Source organism: Dipodomys spectabilis, unplaced genomic scaffold (assembly GCF_019054845.1).
Source record: "Dipodomys spectabilis isolate Male_0828 unplaced genomic scaffold, ASM1905484v1 ptg000422l, whole genome shotgun sequence".
NCBI lineage: Eukaryota > Metazoa > Chordata > Mammalia > Rodentia > Heteromyidae > Dipodomys > Dipodomys spectabilis.
This window is the reverse complement of record NW_024871099.1, coordinates 7,433,360-7,454,671: the sequence shown is the minus strand read 5'-3', so window position 1 is coordinate 7,454,671 and position 21,312 is coordinate 7,433,360. Positions and strand designations below refer to the sequence as shown.

At 48.6% G+C, this 21,312-nt stretch overlaps 1 protein-coding gene across 1 annotated transcript in view; it reads right to left on the bottom strand.

Annotated features, from left to right (window-relative positions):
- Positions 1 to 20,919, bottom strand: part of LOC122097359 (carcinoembryonic antigen-related cell adhesion molecule 3-like) — a 29,762-nt gene extending 8,843 nt beyond the window's left edge. Inside the window, 8 exon segments of the mRNA XM_042667788.1 lie at positions 12 to 296; positions 11,268 to 11,564; positions 11,644 to 11,660; positions 12,166 to 12,523; positions 13,488 to 13,847; positions 15,217 to 15,444; positions 15,447 to 15,559; positions 20,738 to 20,919. Of these exon segments, the coding sequence (XP_042523722.1) occupies positions 12 to 296; positions 11,268 to 11,564; positions 11,644 to 11,660; positions 12,166 to 12,523; positions 13,488 to 13,847; positions 15,217 to 15,444; positions 15,447 to 15,559; positions 20,738 to 20,919 (1,840 nt within the window).
- Positions 20,920 to 21,312: the final 393 nt, after the last annotated feature.

Genomic DNA, 21,312 nt, shown 5'->3' with positions numbered 1-21,312 from the left:
GAGTCACTCACAGGACACGAGGAGGAACACCGACGCCTCCTCGCTCCACAGGTTGTCCTGGATGACCTGCAAAGTGTAGAATCCCATGTCACTCTTTGTGACGGACTGGAACATTAAGGAACCATCCAGGAACAGGATCTGCTGGCCTCGGAAGGCGGGCCCTGCTTTGAAGTATTTCTCTTTGGGCAAATAGAAGAGAATCTGATGTCTGTCCACTGTCTCCTCTCCTTTAAACCAGCGTAAGGCAAACACATTGTGTGGCAGGTTTCGGATCTGTAGGGTAACCATGCTTCCTTCTGTAGCCATGCGAGGCACAGGTTGAACGGTGAACGGGGCTGTCCTGGGTGGGTTCCACACAGTTAAAAAGAAGGCTGGGAGGGACAGAGAGAAAAACCCATCAATGGTAAGACTTGGTATTGGATGGAAGATGGAGCCCGAGAATGTGTCTTCAATTCCTTGCCTTGAGATGTGTGTATGTGTGTGTGTATCTGTGTCTGTGTGTCTGTGTCTGTGCATGCACATGCAAGCACAGCTGTCTGTCTGTCTCTTATTAGCTCTGTTGGTAGTACACCTCTATTTCTTTACTGCCCTTGAATGTCCACTGACTTTATTTGGCAATTACTGAGGTTGGTGGTTAAGGATATACATTTTTCCCCCCTGTGTTACTGGGGCTTGAATTCACAGCCTCAGTGCTGTCCTTTAGCTCATTTGCTCAAGGCTTGCATTCTACCACTTGAGCCACAGCTCCACTTCTGGCTTTTTTGGGGGGTGCTTCTTTGGAGATAAAGATTCTCATGGACTTTTCTGCCTGGGCTGGTTTTGAATCATAATCCTCAGATATCTGCCTGTTCAATAGCTAGGATTATAGGCATGAACCACCAGCATCCAGAAACGGACTGGGTTAAAGCTGTAGCTGTGTTTTTTATTGCAAGATTCCTCAGGCATAATTATTGACGATATTTTTCACAATATAATGGCTATTGATGATTAACTTGAATGGGGGAAGAGTTAAGCTTTTCCTATCCCATTAGGATTTTCAGTTTAAGCCAGGCTCTGGTGGCTCACATCTGTAATCCTAGCTACTCAGGACACTGTGTGGTTCAAAGCCAGCCTGAGAAGGAAGGCCTGTGAGACTCTTATCTCCAAGATACCACTAAAAAGATGGAAGTGGAACTGTGATTCAAGTAGAAGAGTGCTAACCTTGAGCACAAAAGCTCTAGGACAGGACCCAGGTTTGAGGTCAAGCTCCAGGATTGGTACAAAAAGAGGGGGGGGGGGATTTCCAGTTCAGTGAGAATTTCCAGTGCCCGGCCTCAGTCTCTCCTTATGTCCTGTTACGTTAAGCTCTACATAGAAGCTCTGTGTCTCCTGTCAGCTCCTGTGCTTCACAGGAGACCCCAGCAGATCTTTTTTTTTTTTTGGTCGGTCGTGGAGCTTGAACTCTGGGCCTGGGCGCTGTCCCTCAGCTCTTCAGCTCAAGGCGAGCGCTCTACCACTGGAGCTACAGCGCCACTTCCGGTTTTCTGGTGGTTTATTGGAGATAGGAGTCTCACAGTCTCTCCTGCCTGGGCTGGCTTTGAACTGCGATCCTCAGATCTCAGCCTCCTGCATAGCTAGGATTACAGGCGTGAGCCATCAGCACCCAGCCACCCCAGCGGATCTTTGTGCTCTCCTTCCCCTGACCTCCATCCCTCCCCCGGGTAAACCCTCCCCTCACCTGTGAGCAGGAGCCCCTGCCAGGGCATGTGTCCTCTGTGGGGAAGGGCTGAGTGGGTCTCCACCTCCATGATGATATCTGTTTCCAGTTCTGGCCTCTGTGGAGGCGTGCTTTGACTCTAGCCCTGTTCCCAGGCTGGTCAGCTCAGGGGTCAGCTCTGCTGTCCTTCTTCCCTCTGAGCTGGATTTCCTCCCAGCTTCTTTAAGCTCTTCCTGTTATTCTCTTCCCTCTCAGCATTTGAGTAGAATCTGTCAGTCACCAGTGGTGGGCAGGGCAAGTGGCCACCCTACCTATATGTGCTATGTGGAGCTGATGGACAGCTAGGAACATACATACCACGGAGCAGGCAGAGGCTATAGGTACAGCAGTTCTGAGAATCTAGCCTTATACTTTTTATTTTATTTACTCATTCTATTTATTGTGTGTGTGCTAATCCTAAAACGTGAACTCAGGGACTGGGTGCTATCCCTAAGCTCTTCATCTCAAGGCTAGCACTCTACCATTTGAGCTACAGCGCCATTTCTGGTTTTCTCGTGGTTTATTGGAGATAAGAGTTTCACAGACTTTCTTGTCTGGGCTGGCTTTGAACCTCGATCCTCAGATCTCAACCTCCTGAGTAGCTAGGATTATAGGCATGAGCCACCGGTGCCTGGTCCATTAATTTATTTTTATAGGTACTTCTTGCTCCTGAGACTTAAACTTAATCCTGACACTTTTGCTAGGCTCTTTGGTGTTCTACCACTTGAGCCACAGCTCCACTTGTGGCCTTTTCTTATTAATTGAGATAAGACTCTCCCAGACTTTTACTTCTTTTTTTTTTGTTTTGTTTTGTTTTTTTTTTGTCAGTCGTGGGGCTTGAACTCTGGGCCTGGGTGCTGTCCCTCAGCTCTTCAGCTCAAGGCGAGCACTCTACCACTTGAGCTACAACGCCACTTCCGGTTTTCCGGTGGTTTATTGGAGATAGGAGTCTCACAGTCTCTCCTGCCTGGGCTGGCTTTGAACTGTGATCCTCAGATCTCAGCCTCCTGAGTAGCTAGGATTACAGGTGTGAGCCACCAGCGCCCGGCTCAGACTTTTACTTCTTAGGCTGGCTTCAAACCTCTATCCTCAGATCTTGGCTTCCTAGGTAGCTGGTATTACAGGTGTGACTCACCAGCACCTGGTCTCCATAGAATCTTCCCTTCTTCAATGTTGCTGCCTGAGGCTCCTCAGTTCTGGTCCTGAGGGCCCAGCTGTGGCATCCTCTCATGTCTGAGTGCCTCAGTCCTAACCCAGCTGTTTGTCCTCCTTGTCCTGTGCAGCCCAGTGTGGCTGCCATGTCTCCTGATACCCTCCTGTCTCCAGATGTCCATCGGCTGTTCCCAGCGCCCAGCAGGGTGAATGGCAGATGCAGGCAGCGTCTTGATTTCCTGGTCAACTGTGAGGCCAATGTCAGTTCAACATTCAGAACTTTTATTGAGTCAATACAAATCTAGATGTCCTTGGATGTCCAACTCTTGGATGTCCAAGATTTCAGGTCCAGCCACTCCCTCCAAGATGCCATTAAAGGGGGCTGGTGGCTTGGTGGTAGAGTGCTTGCCTTGCATGCATGAGGCCCTGGGTTCAATTCCTCAGCACCATATAAGCAGAAAAAGCCGGAAGTGGCGCTGTGGCTCAAGTGGTAGAGCGCTCGCCTTGAGCTGAAGAGCTCAGGCACAGTGCCCAGACCTGGAGTGCAGGCCCCATGGCTGACAAAATAAAAAAAAAAAAAAGAGAGAGAGAGGAGTATGGAGCCTGGTATTGGTGGCTCAGGCCTGTAATCCTAGCCACTCAGGAGACTGAGATCTGAGGACTGAGTTTTGAAGCCAACTCAGGCAGACAAATCAGAGAGACTCTTACATCCTCTTAACAGCCCCCCCCCAAAAAAAACCCCAGAAGTAGAGGTGTAGCTCAACAGGTAGAACACCAGTCTTGAGCAAAAAAGCCAAGCTAGAGCATGAGTACTTGAGTTCAAGTAGAGAGAGAGACTGGGAAGGTGGCTCAGTGGTAGAGTGCTTGCCTAGAATGCATGAGGCCCTGGGTTTGATTCCTTAGTACCACATAAGCAGAAAAAGCCGGATGTGGCGCTGTGGCTCAAGTGGAAGAAGAGCTGAGGGACAGCACCCAGGCCCAGAGTTGAAGCCCCTGAGTGACAAAAAAAAAAAAAAAAAAAGGGAACGGAGGTGAGAGGGAAAGGAGATTTATTACCACACTTGCTACGTGCAGGAATTGGGCAGAGGTTCTTGCAAGATTCCAGTCCTTGCTCACGTACATAAGGGCAGACGTGAGCTTTGGGTTTTCAAAGAGGAAGACTTGGGACTGTGGAGGGGTGGGGTGAGTTTGGTGAGAAATTCAGGGGAAAGTGGTTTGTGGTTTCTCCCAAGCTCCAGATTGCTTGTAGGGGGGACTTGTCAGAATAAGAAAGTCACTGTGGCCTGAGGGGGCCTCATCACAAGATCGTGTGACTCTTTACAAGGTATCTAGTCATTGGTTCTGTTATTCTTGTAGGGCAGGATGAGTATGAAGGTGGCTGCAGGAGAATGTGGCTCAGGGTGAAGAAGTCAGCCACACGGGGGCTGGAGGCATGGCTCAGTTGGTAAAGCGCTGGCCAATGAGGCAAAGTGTTAGGTGCTGGGTTTGAGTCCCAGCCTCCCACCTAAAAAATAAATTAATCAGGCTGGGAGCCAGTGGCTCTCAACTGTAATCCTAGCTACTCAGGAGGCTGAGATCTGAGAATCGTGATTCAAAGCCAGCCCAGGCAGGAAAGGCTATGAAACTCTTATCTCCAATTAACCACGAGAAAAACCAGAAGTGGAGCTATGGCTCAAGTGGTAGAGCGCTAGCCTTGAGCTGAAGAGCTGAGGGACAGTGTTCAGGCCCTGAGTTCAAGCCCCATGACCAACAAAAAATTAATGAAAATGGAATAAAATAAAATAAAACAATACTTCAAGCTGGTATCCTGCCATCCTAACTGCTCAGGGGGCTGAGATCTGGGGATTGTGGTTCAAGCCAGCTGAGGAAGGAAAGTCTATGAGACATATCTCCAATAAACCTCCAGAAAATTGGAAGTGGCTCTATGGCTCAAAGTAGTAGAATGCTAGCCTGAAGCAAAAGAGTTCAGGGATTGGGCCCAGGCCCTGGGTTCAAGCCCCACAACAACAACAACAACAACCACAACAACAAAGTCAGCCATGCAATGGTGGCCAAGATGCCCAGTGATTATTCTCTTTAATTCTTCTTTTCACCAAGTGCTAGTGACTCAAGCCTGTAATTGTAGTTATTCAGGAGGTTGAGATCGGAGGATCGTGGTTTGAAGCTGGCCCGGGCAAGAAAGACCATGAGCCTCTTTTTTTTTTTTTTTTTGTCGGTTGTAGGGCTTGAACTCTGGGCCTGGGCTGTCCCTCAGCTCTTCAGCTCAAGGCTAGCGTTCTACCACTTAAGCTACAGCACCACTTCCGGATTTTTTATTGTGAAAATACTGTACAGAGGGGTTACAATTACATGGGCAAGGTAATGAGTACATTTCTTATCAAGCATTGTTGCCTCCTCCTTTGTTTCCCCTTCCCATCCCTTCCTATCTCCCCCCTTCCCCTTTCTTACCCTTCCTTCCCCCTACCTTCCCCCCCCCCCCCCCCCCCCCCCCCGCCAAAACTGTAAAGTTTGTTTTTCAACGTAACGTCTTGTACATCTCATTGTTGCGATGGGAGCACTTACGGATCTTTCTGCTTATATGGTGCTGAGGAATTGAACCTAGGGCCTCATGCATGCAAGGCAAGCACTCTACCACTGAGCCACCTTCCCAGCCCCAGTCCATGAGACTCTTATTTCCAAACCAGAAGTGGAGCTGTAGCTACCACAAAGTGGTAGAGGGCTAGCCTTGAGTGAAAGAGCTCAGGAGTAGTGCCCAAGCCCTGAGTTCAAGCCCCATGACCGCCCCCCTACCCCCAAAAAATTCCCCTTTTCCTGGGGCAGGTCCATGTTCACATGTTTTCTGGCACGGTGATACTGACTCGTGGTTTTCTACTTTAGTTCCTTGAATCACATTAATTTTTTTCTCTTCTTTTTTTAATTGTGCCAGTCCTGGGGCTTAAGCTCAGGATCTAGGCACCATCCCTCAGCCTTGTCACACAAGGCTGGCCCCCTGTTACCACTTGAGCCACGGTTCCACCTCTAGTTTTTTTTGATGGTTAATTGAAGATAACAGTCTCATAGATTTTCCTACCTGAGCTGTCTTTGAATGGTGATCCTTAGATCTCAGCCTCCTGAGCAGCTAAGATGACAGACATGAGCCACCAATGCCTGGCAGTTCACAATAGTTTAATAAAATAAGAGAGTCACCACCACCACTGTATGACCAAGAGAAACATTTAAGTTAGTGTTTAATAATATAATGGGGAGGGCTGGGAAGGTGGCTCAGTGGTAGAGCGCTTGCCTTGCATGCATGAGGCCCTGGGTTCGATTCCTCAGCACCACATAAGCAAAAAGAAAAAAGCAGGAAGTGGCGCTGTGGCTCAAGTGGTAGAGCGCTAGCCTTGAGCTGAAGAGCTGAGGGACAGCGCCCAGGCTCAGAGTTCAGGCCCCATGACCGGACCCAAAAAACAAACAAACAAACAAATAATACAATGGGGGGATAGGTCTTTTCAAAAATTATACAAGGACTGGGAATGTAGCTTAGTGGTGGAGTGCTTGCTTCACATGCATGAAGCCCTGGGTTAGATTCCTCAGTACCACATAAACAGGAAAAAGCCAAAAGTAAGCTGGGGTCTGTTGGCTCACACCTGTAATACTAGCTACTCAGGAGGCTGAGATCTGAGGATCATGGTTCAAAGCCAGCCCAGGCAGGAAAGTCCCTGAGACTCTGATCTCCAATAAACCACTAGAAAACCAGAAGTGGCACTGTAGCTCAAGTGGTAGAATGCTTACCTTGAGCTGAAGAACGCAGGGACAGCGCCCAAGCCCAGAGTTCAAGCCCCACAACCGACAAAAAAAAAAAAAAATTATATCAAGACTCAGATGTATAACTCTTCTACAATAAAGGAATTTCAAATCTTTCCTTACATGATAAAAAAATAACAACTTATAGTGGATCATAAATCCAATGACAAGATTGAAGTGTAAAAACTCTACAAACAGGGGAGGGACTTGGAAGTGCCTCAGTGGTAGAGTGCTTGCCTAGCATGCATGAATCTTTGGGTTCTATTCCTCAGTATCACATAAACAGAAAAAGCTGGAAGTAGCTCTGTGGCTCAAGTGGTAGAGTGCTAGCCTTGAGCACAGACAGGCTCAGGGACAGTGCTGTGGCTCTGAGTTTAAGCCCCAGGACCAGCAAAAAATAAAAATAATAAAAGATTAAAAACAGGAATATATCTGCAATTCTGGTATAGGCAAAGATTTCTTTTCCTTCCTTCCTTCCTTCCTTCCTTCCTTCCTTCCTTCCTTCCTTCCTTCCTTCCTTCCTTCCTTTCTTCCTTCCTTCCTTCCTTCCTTCCTCTTTCTTTCTTTCTTTCTTTCTTTCTTTCTTTCTTTCTTTCTTTCTTTCTTTCTTTCTTTCTTTCTTTCTTTCTTTCTTTCTTTCTTTCTTTCTTTCTTTCTTTCTCTCTTGTCTTTGAGTTTGAACTCTGGGCCTAGACACTGTCCCTGAGCTCCTTCCCTGCCCCCTTAAAAGCTAGTGTTCAACCACTTGAGCCAATGCTCAAGTGGCTTTTTTATGATTAATTGGAGATAAGAGTCTCATGGACTTTCCTGCCCCAGATGGCTTTGAACTGGGATTTTCAGATCTCATCCTCCTAAGTAGTTAAGAATTATAGGCGTGAACCACTGGTGCCTTGCTAGCAAAGATTCCTTTTAGACATGGTACCGAAAGAAAGAGACAAAAAAGATGGATGAGGATGTTGAAAGGGATGATGTTGATCAAGCGTCATTGTATTTATAAGCTGCTTTGTTGAACTACTTTTTTTTTTTTTTTTTTTTTGGTCGGTCATGGGGCCTGAACTCTGGGCCTGGGCGCTGTCCCTCAGCTCTTCAGCTGTAGACTAGCGCTCTAGCGCTTGAGACTCAGCCCCACTTCCGGCTTTTTCTGCTTATGTGGTGCTGAGGAATTGAACCAAGGGCCTTATGCATGCAAGCCATGCACTGTACCACTGAGCCACCTTCCCAGCCCCTGAACTACTTTTTATAAAACTACTCTGTACAACTAAAGAAAATAAAAAATAATTTAAAAATTAAAAAAGTAAATAGCTTTCAACACATAGGCTACTGAGGAGGGGAAGACTCAGGAGTGATTGTTTTTTTTGGAGGGAGGGTTGTGGTGGGGCTTGAACTCTGTCCCTCAGCTCTTCAGCTCAAGACAAGAGCTCTACCACTTGAGCCACAGCACCACTTCTGGTTGGAGATAAGAATCTCATGGACTTTCCTGCTAGGCTGGCTTTGAACCATGATCCTCACATCTCAGCCTCCTGAGTAGCTAGGATTACAGGCATGAGGCACCAGCACCCAGCTCAGGAGTGATTCTTGAGCGTGGAATGTTCTAGAACCTGCTGTTCCTCCCAGGGCTTTCCCCCCTGAAGATGATTAATGAGGATCTGAAGGGTATGAGGGAGTCTGTGGGGCCCAGCAACTCTTCAAGAAGGAGGAGAGGGAATCAGGTACCTTCCCATCCAAGCCGGGGAGTGGGGGGTGGAGGGGGGTTAACACCTCAGGGACCAGACACAGGGAAACTTGGGCGGTATAAAGGCGAGACTGGAGGGGCTGGGGGTGGTGACAAAGTTTGGCTTAGAGCAACTTGCTGAATGGTCCAGGAAGCAAAGCTTGGATCAGTTTCCCGGAGACCCAGCTGGGGCTCAGGAGGGGGATACTGTGTCCAAGGTGGTGGTCTCTGGGACTAATAGATGTAGTTCCAAAGCCAGGCAGTGGAGCCAGAAGTTACTTGTGAGAAGTTTCTATCACTATGATAGGCAGAGGTAGTATCCTAAGTCTCAGGTGATGATTGGTTAACTGATGTATTGATCATTATTTGAGACTGCTGGTGATCAAGCAGGGACTTGCCTATTCTTATCACAGTGCCATACACCAGATCCCTGACTTCCAGGATCGGCCCACACCATGCGTCTGGAGCCAGCCCTCATTCTCCACAAGGCCACGCTGGAGGTGCAGCCATCTTCCCCGTGGGAAAGTGCAGTGGACAAGCCATGGCCCTAATGTCCCTCCATGTGTGGAAGACACACAGGGCAGAAGGCATAAGGAGAAATTGATCCTCCCTGTAAGAACTTCCTCCTCTCCTATTTCTTGGGCAGGGGAGGGATGGGTGGCCCTTCCTGCTGTGATAACTATCTCCTCTGCCTCCCTGCTGCAGAGCCTGGAGATGGGAGGCCTAAGGCGCTGTCCATGGTGCTGACCACCACTCGAAGGAGAACAGCTGGTGCGCCAGGCACTCCCAGTTCTTTTATTTCCAACAGTCCAGAAATATCACCAGGAGAAAGTGGGGGAGGTGCTGGGGTGTTGTGTAGACCCCATCTTCCTCCAAGGAGCAGGAGGGTGCTATGGATGCCATTGCAGGAAATGACACCAAATTAGGGTGACCAATTCCAGGTGTCAAACTATAGGGATGTGTGTGTGTGTGTGTGTGTGTGTGTGTGTGTGTGTGTGTGTGTGTGTGTTTGTGTCTTACTGGTTCCAGCAGCATGACCTCCATTTCTTTTTCTTTTTCCAAAAATCTTTTGGCAGGGTGCTGGTGGCTCACGCCTGTAATCCTCAGGAGGCTGAGATCTGAAGATCACGGTTCAAAACCAGCCCAGGCAGGAAAGTCTGTGAATCTCTTATCTCCAATGAACCACCAGAAAATCAGAGATGGCTCTGTGGCTCAAGTGGTAGAGCGCTCGCCTTGAGCTAAGGAGCTGAGGGACAGTGCCCAGGCCAAGAGTTCAAGCCCTAAGACCAACAAAAAAAAATCTTTTAGTTGGTTGTAGGGCTTGAACTCAGGGCATAGACACTGTTTGTGAGCTCAAGGCTAGTGCTCTACCACTTGAACCACAGGGTCACTTCCAGTTATCTGGTTCATTGGAGATAAGAGTCTCATGGACTTCCTGCCTGGGCTGCTTTGAACTGAGATCCTCAGATCTCAGCCTCTTGAGTAGCTAGGATGACAGGCATGAGTCACCAGCATGTGGCATGATCTTCAGTTCTTTTCTGCCCCTGAACTTGCCGCCACCTCTGTGCAACAAACTTCCCAGGGGCTTCATGGCTTACCTTGGTTCACACTTAGGGTGTCCTGGGGAGATTCCTTCCCTGACCCCCTCCTCTAGAATCCCTGGGACCCCTCTTTCTCACCTCTCCTTACTCTATGCCTTCTGTGGCTCTTGTCCCCTGGCTCTTCTTCTAGATGCCCTCACTGCTCTGTCTTGCTGCCCACTGGGAGCTCTGTGGGGGTAGGGATACTGTGTTCCCTATGGTAGCCCCTGGGCCTAGGACAGGCTCAGATACCCACAGAGGAATGAACTGGCATTCTCAGGGCCCTGCATATCCACAGGGTTTTTATTTATTTATTTATTTTATTTTTGCCAGTTGTGGAACCTGAACTCTGGGCCTGGGCATTGTCCCTCAGCTCTTCAGCTCTACCACTAGAGCCACTGCACCACTTCCAGCTTTTTCTGCTTTATGTGGTGCTGAGGAATCAAACCCAGGGCCTCATGCATGCAAGGCAAGTGCTCTACCACAGAGAACACCTTCCACAGGGTTTATTTGGCAATTTCTGAGGTTGGTGGCTACAGACACGTTTCAAGCACCAGTTGTATTTTTATTTCATTTACCACCCTGATATCAATGTTAACATCACTTTCCAAAATATAGTAGATGGTAATGACTGACTTGAATGCCAAGTGTTGAGCTTTTCCTGGGAATTCCAGCAGGTATGGATGGCTCCCACCTGTAATCCTAGCTAATCAGGAAGCTGACATTAGAGGATTGAAGGTTTGACACCATGGTGGGCAGAAAAGTCCTTGATATTCTTATTTTTAATTAAACAGCAAAAAGCCAGATGTGCTTGCATAGCTCAACTGGTAGAGCACCAGCCTTGACCTAAAAAGCAAAGGGAGAGTGTAAGGTCCTGAGTTCAAGCTCTAGCACTGGCCCAAAACAAACAAAACACTTACAGTTTTGGGGGGAGATTAGATGTCCCCACATGCAGCCTCTGTTCTCAATGACCCACAAGGCAATACTTGGAGCTCATTTTCTTCTGAAAAAGAGGACTCCAAAAAACATCTTTTCTTCTATTTTTCCCTCTAGGAACACAGGCCTCCCTAGAGTAGGTCGGTGGTCCCCAGGACAGTGGGATCATGGCTTGTGGACCATTCCTCTGTGCTCTCTATAACAAGTCTCACGGGGTAGACTTGGTTCCGGGTGAATCTGGCCTTCAATGGTCAAACCGCAATAAGGCCATATCATGAAAAAGGGGAAGTAGACTCAGTGCAGGCCTGCCAACCTGTGTGTGTAGTGCATTCACCCTACTCGGCACCCAGGGCTCATGAAAACCACTCACGGTAAAGTGGGATATGCTGAGATTTTCTCTCACACCACAGATCTTCACTTATAGTTTGCAAGGTGTATATTCCTAGGTCCTCCTGAGTGGAATTCTGCAGCAGGAGCATGCCATTGGGGTACACGATCTCTCTGTGGCTGGATGCAGGTCCTGGTATAGTAACTCTAAGACCTGTCACGTACGAGGCGATTTGCTGGGAGGTGATGGTTTCTTGTCCTTTGAACCACCGGAAGGCTAAAAGATTCTCTGGCAGATTGTGAACCTTCAGGAAAATGTCCGACTTGTTCAAGGGCAGAGCTGGTTCAATGGTGAACTGGGCAGGGATCGGTGTCTTCCAGAGGGTTAAAAGGGAAGCTAGGAGGGAGGAGAGAGAAACCCCATTCATATTGAGACCTTGGTATGGAGGGAAAATGGAGCCCTGAGAATGTGTCCTCAATCTCTTGCTTTGGGGTATATGTGTCTGTGTATGTATGTATGTGTGTATATATGCACACACCTATTCACATGTGCATATATACCCATGTATGTGTGTATACATATGTGTATGTTTACATGCCTTGGTGTTCACACATGCATATGTACATGTGTGTGTGTGTGCTCGTGCACATGCACCTGTTTATGTATGTGCATATGTACATATATGTATGTGCACATACACATGTGTGTATGTGTATTATGAATGTTATGTGCACATACATACATGTTTGTGTGCCTACATGTGCACATGTGTATTCACATGCGTGTGTATGTGTATACATATAATGCAGGTGTGCATGTGCATATGTGTGTGCGTGCATGTATGTGTGCGTGTGTCTTAATGGCTCTGTGCAGGCCTCATATCCTGTGTGTGCATTATAGTCAGTCTACCCTGGACCCAGGGCTCATGAGAATCACTCACGAAATAGAGATCTCCACATACACCAAATCAATCCTCTGATCTGTCCGAGTGATTTGGAGGGTATAGAATCCAGTGTCTTTCAGAGTGAGGTTCTGCAATAGCAGAGATCCATCAAAGAACAATTTCTCTCTGCCACTATGTGCTGGTCCTGTCTTAGATGTGCCGACAGTTGGAAAATAGAAGGCTATTTGACGGCTGTCAATGGCTTCTTTTGCCTTGAACCAGTGAAAGGCCATAATGTTCTGTGGCAGATTAAGGACACGGAGAAGAACTTCTTTCCCTTCAATAACTTTGGGCGGCACAGTTTCCACAAAGATGTTGGCAAGGGTGGCGTGGAACTGGACAGCTACCTGTGGGGCTGGGAAGGACAAGAGAGAAACCCATCAATAGTGAGACCTTCACCAGGTTCTGGTGTCTCACATCTGTCATCCTAACTACTCAGGAAGCTGAGATTTGAAGTTCTCGGTTCAAAGCCAGCTCAGGCAGGAAAGTCCATGGGACTTTTATCTTCAATTAATCATCAGAAAACTGGAAGTGGTGCCATGGCTAAAGCAATAGAGCACTTGAGCAAAAGAGTACAGGGACAGAGCCCAGGTCCTAAGTCTAAGCTCCAGAACTCACACCAAAGAAAAAGGTGTGTGTGTGGGAAGAACTGAAAAGGAAAGGAAAATAAGAGAAGAAAAGAAAAAGAAAAAAAAGGGAAGAAAATACTCTCAGTATTTTTGGGGAGATTAGATGCCCCACCTGCAGCTTCTATTCTCAAACCCACAAAATTCAGGAGGCTGAGATCTGAGGTTCATGGTTCAAAGCCAGCCTGGGCAGGAAAGTCCATGAGACTCTTATCTCCAATAAACCACCAGAAAATCCAAAATAGCTCTATAGCTCAAGTGGTAGAGTGCTCGCCTTGAGCTGAAGGGCGGAGGGACAGTGCCCAGGCCCAGAGTTCAAGCCCCATGACTGACCAAAAAAAAAAAAATGACCCACAAGACAATACTTGGGGCTCATTTTCTTTGGCAAAAGGTGAAAGACATCTTTTCTCCTATTTATCCCTCTGGGAACACAGAGATCCCTAGGGGATCTCTGTGGTGTCCCCGGACCAGTGGGATCGTGGCCTGTGGACCATCCCTCTGTCTTCTCTATAACAAGTCTCTGGGAGTGGTCTTGGCTCCCGGTGAGTCCTGCCTTGACTGCTCAAACCCCAACAAGGCCACATCATAGAGAATACGAGGTAGACTTGAAGCAGGCCTGCCATCCTGTGTGTGCACTGCGTTTACCCCACGCAGCACCCAGGGCTTATGGCACTCAGGGAGGGCATCACTCACAGGCCAGGCGGATCTCCACGGACAGCAAGTCAATGTCAGGACCATCCTGTATGATCTGTAGGCTGTAGAGTCCTGTATCTTTCCAAGTGAGGTTTCTCAACAGCAAAGATCCATCGGGGTACAATTTTTCTTTGCCACTGGATGCAGGTCCTTGGCCGAATTGTCTAACATAGGCCAAATAGAAGACAACTTCTTGGGTGTGGTCAATCTTGGCTCCTTTGAACCAATAGAAGGCTAACACATTCCTTGGCACGTTGTGGACACGGAGAAGAACATCCTCTCCTTTGAAAACCAAGGGCGGTATCATTTCAACAGTGAGCTTGGCAAGGCCGACCCGCTTCGGGACTGATGAAAGTAAGGCTAGGAGAGAAGAGAGAAATCCATCATTCATTAGTGAGATTGCTATATCGGATGGAAAATAGAGCTCTGAGCCCTGAGAGAAGTTGTCTTCAATTTCCTGCCATAGTGTGTATGTGTGTGTATGTGAGAGAGAGAGAGAGAGAGAGAAAGAGAGAGTCTGTCTCCTACTGGCTCTGCCAGCAACATGACCTCCATTTCTTCACTGCCCCTGAACTTGCCACCCCTTCTCTGTGTGCAGTACTTTTCCCAGAGGGCTTCACGGCTCACCCCTGGCTGCCCTCTCACCTCCTGCTCACACTCGGAGTGTCCTGGGGAGACATTTTCCCTGACCCTCTCCTTTAGATTACCTGGGGCTCCACTTTCTCCCCTCTCTCTGCTCTATCTCCTCTGTGGCTCTTCTTACCCCCTGGCCTCCCATTCTAGATGCTGGGTCTTGCTGCCTGCAGAGGCAGAGATCGGTGGGGACAGGGACGCTGTGGTCTCTGTGGTGGCCCTGGGGCCTGGGATAGGCTCAGACACCCTTGGATGAATGAAACACTGTTCCAAGGGCCCCAGTGTCTGCAGGGTTCATTTGGCAAGTTCTGAGGTTAGTGGCTAAGGATATGTTTAAAATCCCAGTTCTGTTTTGTTTTGTTAATCTCAAGATTCATCCTGACATAAATATTAACATCAATTTTCAAAATGTCTTGGCCAGTGAACTTGAACGGGGAGGAGTTGAGCTTTTCCTCTCTCCTGACAAACTCCAATGGGGCACTGGTGGCTCACACCTGTCATCCTAGCTACTTAGGGGGCTGAGATCTGAAGATCATGGTTCAAAGCCAGACTGAGCATGAAAGTCCATAAGACTCATCTCCAGTTAATCACCCAAATGCCTAATGTAGAACTGTGGATTAAGTGGTAGAACACTAGCCTTGAGTAAAAAAGCTCAGGGACAGAGCTCAGGCCCTGAGTTCAAGCCTCAGAAGTACTAAAACAAAGCAAAACAAAATGAACACTCTCAGTATTTTCTGGGCAAGTAAGTATCTGACAATCAGCTTCTGTCTCTATGACCCACAAGACAATACTTGGGGCACAATTCCTTCTGGAAAAGGGACCACTAAGGGACATCTTTTCTCCCATTTTGCCCTCTGGGAACTCAGACCCTCTCTAGGACGGTGGGACTGTGGCCTGTGGACCGTCCCTCTGTGCCCTCTGTAACAAATCTGGGGGGAGGGGTGGACTTGGCTCCCAGTGAGTCCTCCCTTCAATACCCAAACCCCAACAAAGCCACATCCTGCAGAATAAGAGGTAGACTCTGTGTAGGCCCGCCAGCCTGTGTGTTCAGTGCATCTACTTCTCCTGGCACCCAGAGCTCATGAGAATCACTCACGGGCTACACGGAGCTCCACAGACACCGTCTGACTCCACAAGTCCTCTTGTATGATTTGTAGGGTGTAGATCCCAGTGTCATTCCAAGTGACATTCTTGAATACCAGGGAGCCATCGCAGAACACGATCTCTCTGCCCGTGTAGGCAGGACCTGTTTTGGATTGTCCATTTGCTGGCAGAAAGAAGACAATGTGATGGCTGTGGATGGTCTCTTCTCCCTTGAACCAGCGAAAGGCAAAAGATTCGGTGGCAGGTGGTGGACATGCAGGAGCACGGTGCCCCCTTCAGCAACAATGGGGGGCACGGTTTCAGCAGTGAGCTGGGCCAGAGGCTTAAAAGTGAGGCTGGGAGGGAAGAGAGAGAAACCCATCAATACTGAGACCAGCCCGGTGCTGATGGCTATGCCTGTAATCCCAGCTAACAGGAGGCTGAGATGTGAGGATGGTGGTTTGAAGCCAGCCTGGTTTTAAGGGCTTGAATGCTGTCCCTGAGCTTTATTATTATTTTTTTAAACTCAAGGCTAATGTTCTTCCACTTGAGCCACAGCTCCACTTCTGGCTTTTTTTTTTTTTTTTTTTTTTGGTAGCTAGTTGGAGATAAGAATCTCACCAATTTTCCTTCCTAGGCTGGCTATGAACCTCCATCCTCACATTTCAGCTGCCTGAGTAGCTAGGATTACAGGAATGAGTCACTGGGGCCCAGCCATGTAAGACATTTATCTCCAATTAACCACTAAAAATACCAGAAGCAGAGCTATGGCTCAAGTGGCAGTTTGCTAGCCTTGAGCAAAAACAACAAAAAATAACAACAACAAAAGAAAACCCTCAGGGACAGCACCCAGGCTCTGAGTTCAAGCCCCAGGATAATAAAAAATAATAAACATAAGCCAGGCGCTGGTGGCTCACGCCTGTAATCCTAGCTACGCAGGAGGCTGAGATCTGAGGATCGTGGTTCAAAGCCAGCCCGGGCAGGAGAGACCGTGAGACTCCTATCTCCAATAAACCACCAGAAAACTGGAAGTGGCGCTGTAGCTCAAGTGGTAGAGCGCTCGCCTTGAGCTGAAGAGCTGAGGGACAGCACCCAGGCCCAGAGTTCAAGCCCCATGACCGACAAAAAAAAAATAAATAAATAAACATACAAATGAAACAAAAGAATAATAACTAACAATAAATAAAGAGAAATTCAAGTTCACTGAGAAGTTTCTATATCTGACTAAGCCCCACTTCCATCTCTCTCTTTGCCAATCCTGGGGCTTGAACTCAGGGCCTGAGCACTGTCCCTGAGCTGCTTTTTGCTCAAGGCTAGTGCTCTCCCACTTGAGCTACTGCGCTACTTCCAGCTTTTTCTGTGTATGTGGTACTGAGAAATAAAACCCAGGGCTTCATGCATGTGAGGCAAGCTCTCCACCACTGAGCCACACTCCCAGCTCCCCCCCTTTTTTTTGTCTGTCATGGGCTTGGACTTTGGGCCTGGCTGCTGTCCCCGAACTCTTCAATTCAAGGCGAGCCCTCTACTACTTGAGCCACAGAGCCAATTCCAGTTTTCTGGTGGTTAATTGGAGATAAAAGTCTCATGAACTTTCCTGCCTGGCTGGCTTTGAACCGAGATCATCAGATCTCAGCCTCCTGAGTAGCTAGGATTACAGGCGTGAGCCTGTGCCTGGCCTCTGTCTCTCTTTACGTTCTGTTCCCTTAAGCTCCACATAGAAGCTCTGTGTCTCTTGTCAGTTGCTGCCCTTCACAGAAGAGCCCAGCAGATCTCTGTGCTCTCTTTCTCCTGCCCTCCCTCCCTCAAGAAATCCTCCCCTCACCTGTGAGCAGAAGCCCCTGCCAGGGTATGTATCCTCTGTGGGGAAGGGCTGAGTGGGCCTCCATGATGATATCTGTTTCCAGTTCTGAGCTCTGTGGAGGTGTGCTTTGACTCCAGCCCTGTTCCCAGGCTGGTCAGTTCAGAGGTCAGCTCTGCTGTCCTTCTTCCCTCTGAGTTGGATTTCCTCCCAGCTTCTTTAAGATCCTCTTGATGTCTCCACCCCTCTCTTCATTCCAGTAGAATCAGTAGAGAGAGATGCCTGTCAGTTGCCCTGTGTGGGCGGGGCAAGTGGTCACCCTATCTGGATGTGTGTGTATGGAGCTGGAGCTGATGGATAGCTAGGAGCATATACACCACTGAGTGTTGTAGACAGAGCCTATAGGCAGAGTAGCTCTGAGAATCCATCCTTACTTATCATTCATTCATTTAAACTTTTACTTTTTGTGTCACTACTGAGGCTTGAACTCAGGTCCCAGCACTCTTGCTTGGTTCTTTCGCTCAAGTCTGGCACTGTACAACTTGAGCCACACCTTTACGTTTGGCTTTTTGCCAGTTCTTTGAAGATAAGAGTCTCACAAGAGTTTCTGTCCCCTCTCCCTACCACCCTCAGGCTGGCTTCAAACTGTGATCTTCAGATGTCAGCCTCCTAAGTAGCTCGGATTATAGGCGTGAGTCACCAGCACCTGGTCTTCATAGAATCTTCCTCTCTGCAATGTTGCTGCCTGAGGCTCCTCAGTTCTGGTCCTGAGGGCCCAGCTGTGGCATCCTCTCGTGTCTGAGTGCCTCAGTCCTAACCCAGCTGTTTGTCCTCCTTGTCCTGTGCAGCCCAGTGTGGCTGCCATGTCTCCTGATACCCTCCTGTCTCCAGATGTCCATCGGCTGTTCCCAGCGCCCAGCAGGGTGAATGGCAGATGCAGGCAGCGTCTTGATTTCCTGGTCAACTGTGAGGCCAATGTCAGTTCAACATTCAGAACTTTTATTGAGTCAATACAAATCTAGATGTCCTTGGATGTCCAACTCTTGGATGTCCAAGATTTCAGGTCTAGCAATTCCCTCTAAGATGCCATTAAATAGAGGAGTATGGGGCTTAGTATTGGTGGTTCAGGCCTGTAATCCTAGCCACTCAGGAGGCTGAGGACTGAGGTTTGAAACCAGTTCAGGCAGACAAATCAGAGAGGCTCTTACCTCCTCTTAACCCATAAAAAAAGGCCAGAAGTGGAGGTGTAGCTCAACTGGTAGAGCATTAGTCTTGAGAGAAAAAGCAAGCAAGAGCATGAGTACTTGAGTTCAAGCCCAGTACCAGCACACACACACACACACACACACACACACACACACCCCAACACCCCCCCCCCCCCCCGCCACACACACAGAGGAGTGGAGGTAAAAGTGAGAGAAAGGAGATTTATTACCACACTTGCTATATGCAGGAATTGGGCAGAGACTATTGCAACATTCTAGTCCCTCCTCACGCACAGAAGGACAGATGTGTGCTTTGGGTTTTCCTAGAGGACGACTTGGGACTGTAGGCAGGGGGTGAGCTCAGTGAAGAATCCAGGTGAAAATGTGGTCTGTGGTTTTTCACAATCTCAGGATTCCTTGTGAAGGGCCTTGTCAGGACAAAAAAAAAGTCACTGTAAGGATCAGTGCGTGTGTCTCATGCTTGTAATCCAAGCTACTGAGAAGACTGAGATCTAAGGAATGCAATTTGAATTCAGCCTGAGCAGGAAAGTCCATGAGACTCTTGTCTGCAATTAGTCATTAAAACGTTTGTAGTGGAGCTGTGGCACAAGTGGTAGAACACTCCACTAATCTTAAGTGAAAAAGCTAAGGGCCAGTGATCAGGCCCTGGGTTCAAACTCTCCTACCAGCACTAGAAAAAATAAAAGGGTACTTCTAAAGTTTGAGACATTCATAAATGATAAAACTGTACTCCAAATATAGAATGGATTAGTTACTTGGTGAATTAATTTCTTTTGGTAGTACTGAGGCTTGAACTCAGGGACTTTATACTGCTTGCTGACTCAGCTGGTACCCTAACACTTGATCCATGGCTCCACCCCTGCTTTTGCCTGCTTATTTTGGAGATGCAGTCTACAGTGATGTATGTCTGCTATCCTACAGAAAGCATACATAGAAAGATAAGCCTGAGACTGTTTGAAAAAAAAAAAAAGGCAAAAAAGCCTGGAGGCATGGCTCATGTGATAGAGAGCTTGCCTAGCACTTGTGAGGACCCACGTTCAAACCCTACCACCACCACACAGACCATAAAAATGTGTGAGTGAGACACCACTGAGGCCTGAGCTGCTTAAGTCTATGTGCCAGAACCAGGTGCTTCTGATATGATGGGAACAGCTTGGGGACAGGCCCAGCCACAGCCCCCACGTCAAATCATAGTTCTCCCTCCAGGCTAAATTGGTATCTGAATTTATAGCACTGGAGGCCCTATTTGTCTGCTCGGGCAGCCGTACCAAAGCAGCACAGACTGGGTGGTGTCAGCAACTAAAATGTATTTTTTTCACAGTTCTGAAGTCCAAGAGCGAGGTGTTGGCAGATTCAGTTTCTCCTGAAGCCTCTCTCCATGGCTTGCAGATGGTCACATCCTTACGGTGTCCTCATATAGCCTTTTCTCTTCTCACACATCCCTGGTGTCTCTACTTTAACTGTCATCTCTCTCCCTCCCTCCACCCCTCTGTTACTGTGGTTTGAACCCAGAGCCTTATGAATACTTTTTTTTTTTTGGTTCTGGTCATGGGGCCTGAACTCTGGGCGCTGTCCCTCAGCTCTTCAGCTCAAGTCTAGCGCTCTACCACCTGAGCCACAGTGCCACTTCCAGCTTTTTTTCTTTTTTGCTTATGGTGCTGAGGAATTGAACCCAGGTCCTCATGCATGCAAGGCAAGCACTCTGCCACTGAGCCACCTTCCCAGCCCCCCTTATGTATACTTAAGCCAGTATTCTGCCACTGAGTTACATCCTCAGCCATAAAATTCTTCTTCTTCTTCTTTCCGACACCCCATCTCTCTCTACATGTTCTCACTGCCACCTTGATTTCTCTTCCTCCTCCTCCTTTTACTCCTCCTCTTCTTCTTTCTTTTTGCTGGTCCTGGAATCTGAACTCAGAGCCTGGATGCTGTCCCTGAACTTTTTCTGCTCAAAGCTAGCTAGTGCTCTACCACTTGAACCACAGCTCCACTTGTGGCTTTTTGGTGGTTCATCAGAGATAAGAGTCTTATGAGATTTTTCTGCCTGGACTGGCTTTGACCTGTGATCCTACAGATCTCAGACTCTTAAGCAGCTAGGATTACAGATGTGAACCACAGGCACCAGGCTACTCAGTCTTTTTTAATTTCCATCCCTCCCCTTATCAACCCCAAATCATGGTGGTGGTTGAATTTTAAAAACTGCCTTTGACTCTTGCTTTGTCATTTATAATTCTGTATTGTAAAAGTGACTTCGCTTCTCTGAGTCATCTGTGAAACGGTGAAGATTTAACAATACTGTCTGTGCGATGCATTTAGCATAGATGCACACTTAGGACCCCCAAACTGAAATTCCTATTAGGGGTTGTTGGAGATTCTGCAGAGCGCAAACCGCAGTGGCAGAGGAAACTCCCTCCTGTCCCCTCGCCCAAAGCTGGAGGGACAAGCAGAGGCGGCGGTGACATTCCCAGGAACAGTAAACACTATGGGTAGGTCCGTGTTCCTTCGCTTACCTTTGCTTAATCCCAGCGCCCGGCGCGCAGGCGTCACCCTCGGCTCCCTCAAAGTTTAGGGCGCCGCCTCCCACAGCGCCGGGCCCAGAACGGACTACATTTCCCAGAGTGCGCCTCGGGCGGGGGCCTCTGAGGGTCACCCAGCTCCCCGGTCCAGCTGCGTTTCGGGCTCGGGGCGGCATTGTCCATTCACTCAGCTCCTAGATTTCGGCTTCCTAAGCGCGTGCGTTATCCACCACCCCCATCTTGGGGTCCCACTCCTCTCTCCCCACAGAATGTGGTCCTCACTATCTGTGGGGAACCATTGGTCCTTTCCTCTCGGCGTCCCCAGATACAGGAGGAGAACCCGACACCTCGCTTTCCTCCCCCAGAGACGTCCATCGGGTCCTATCTCAGCCGGCAGCTCACAATGAGGGTCCGGGAGACAGACCGGAGGCCGCACGGTCCACGGAACTACAACTCCCAGGCGGCATCGCGGCGGCGCGGCGGTCACGTCATTCCGACACCTCCAGCAGCCTGGGGAAGAGCCGCGAGCGATTGGGGGGTGGGATGCGGGGGGGGGGGGGGGGGGGGGA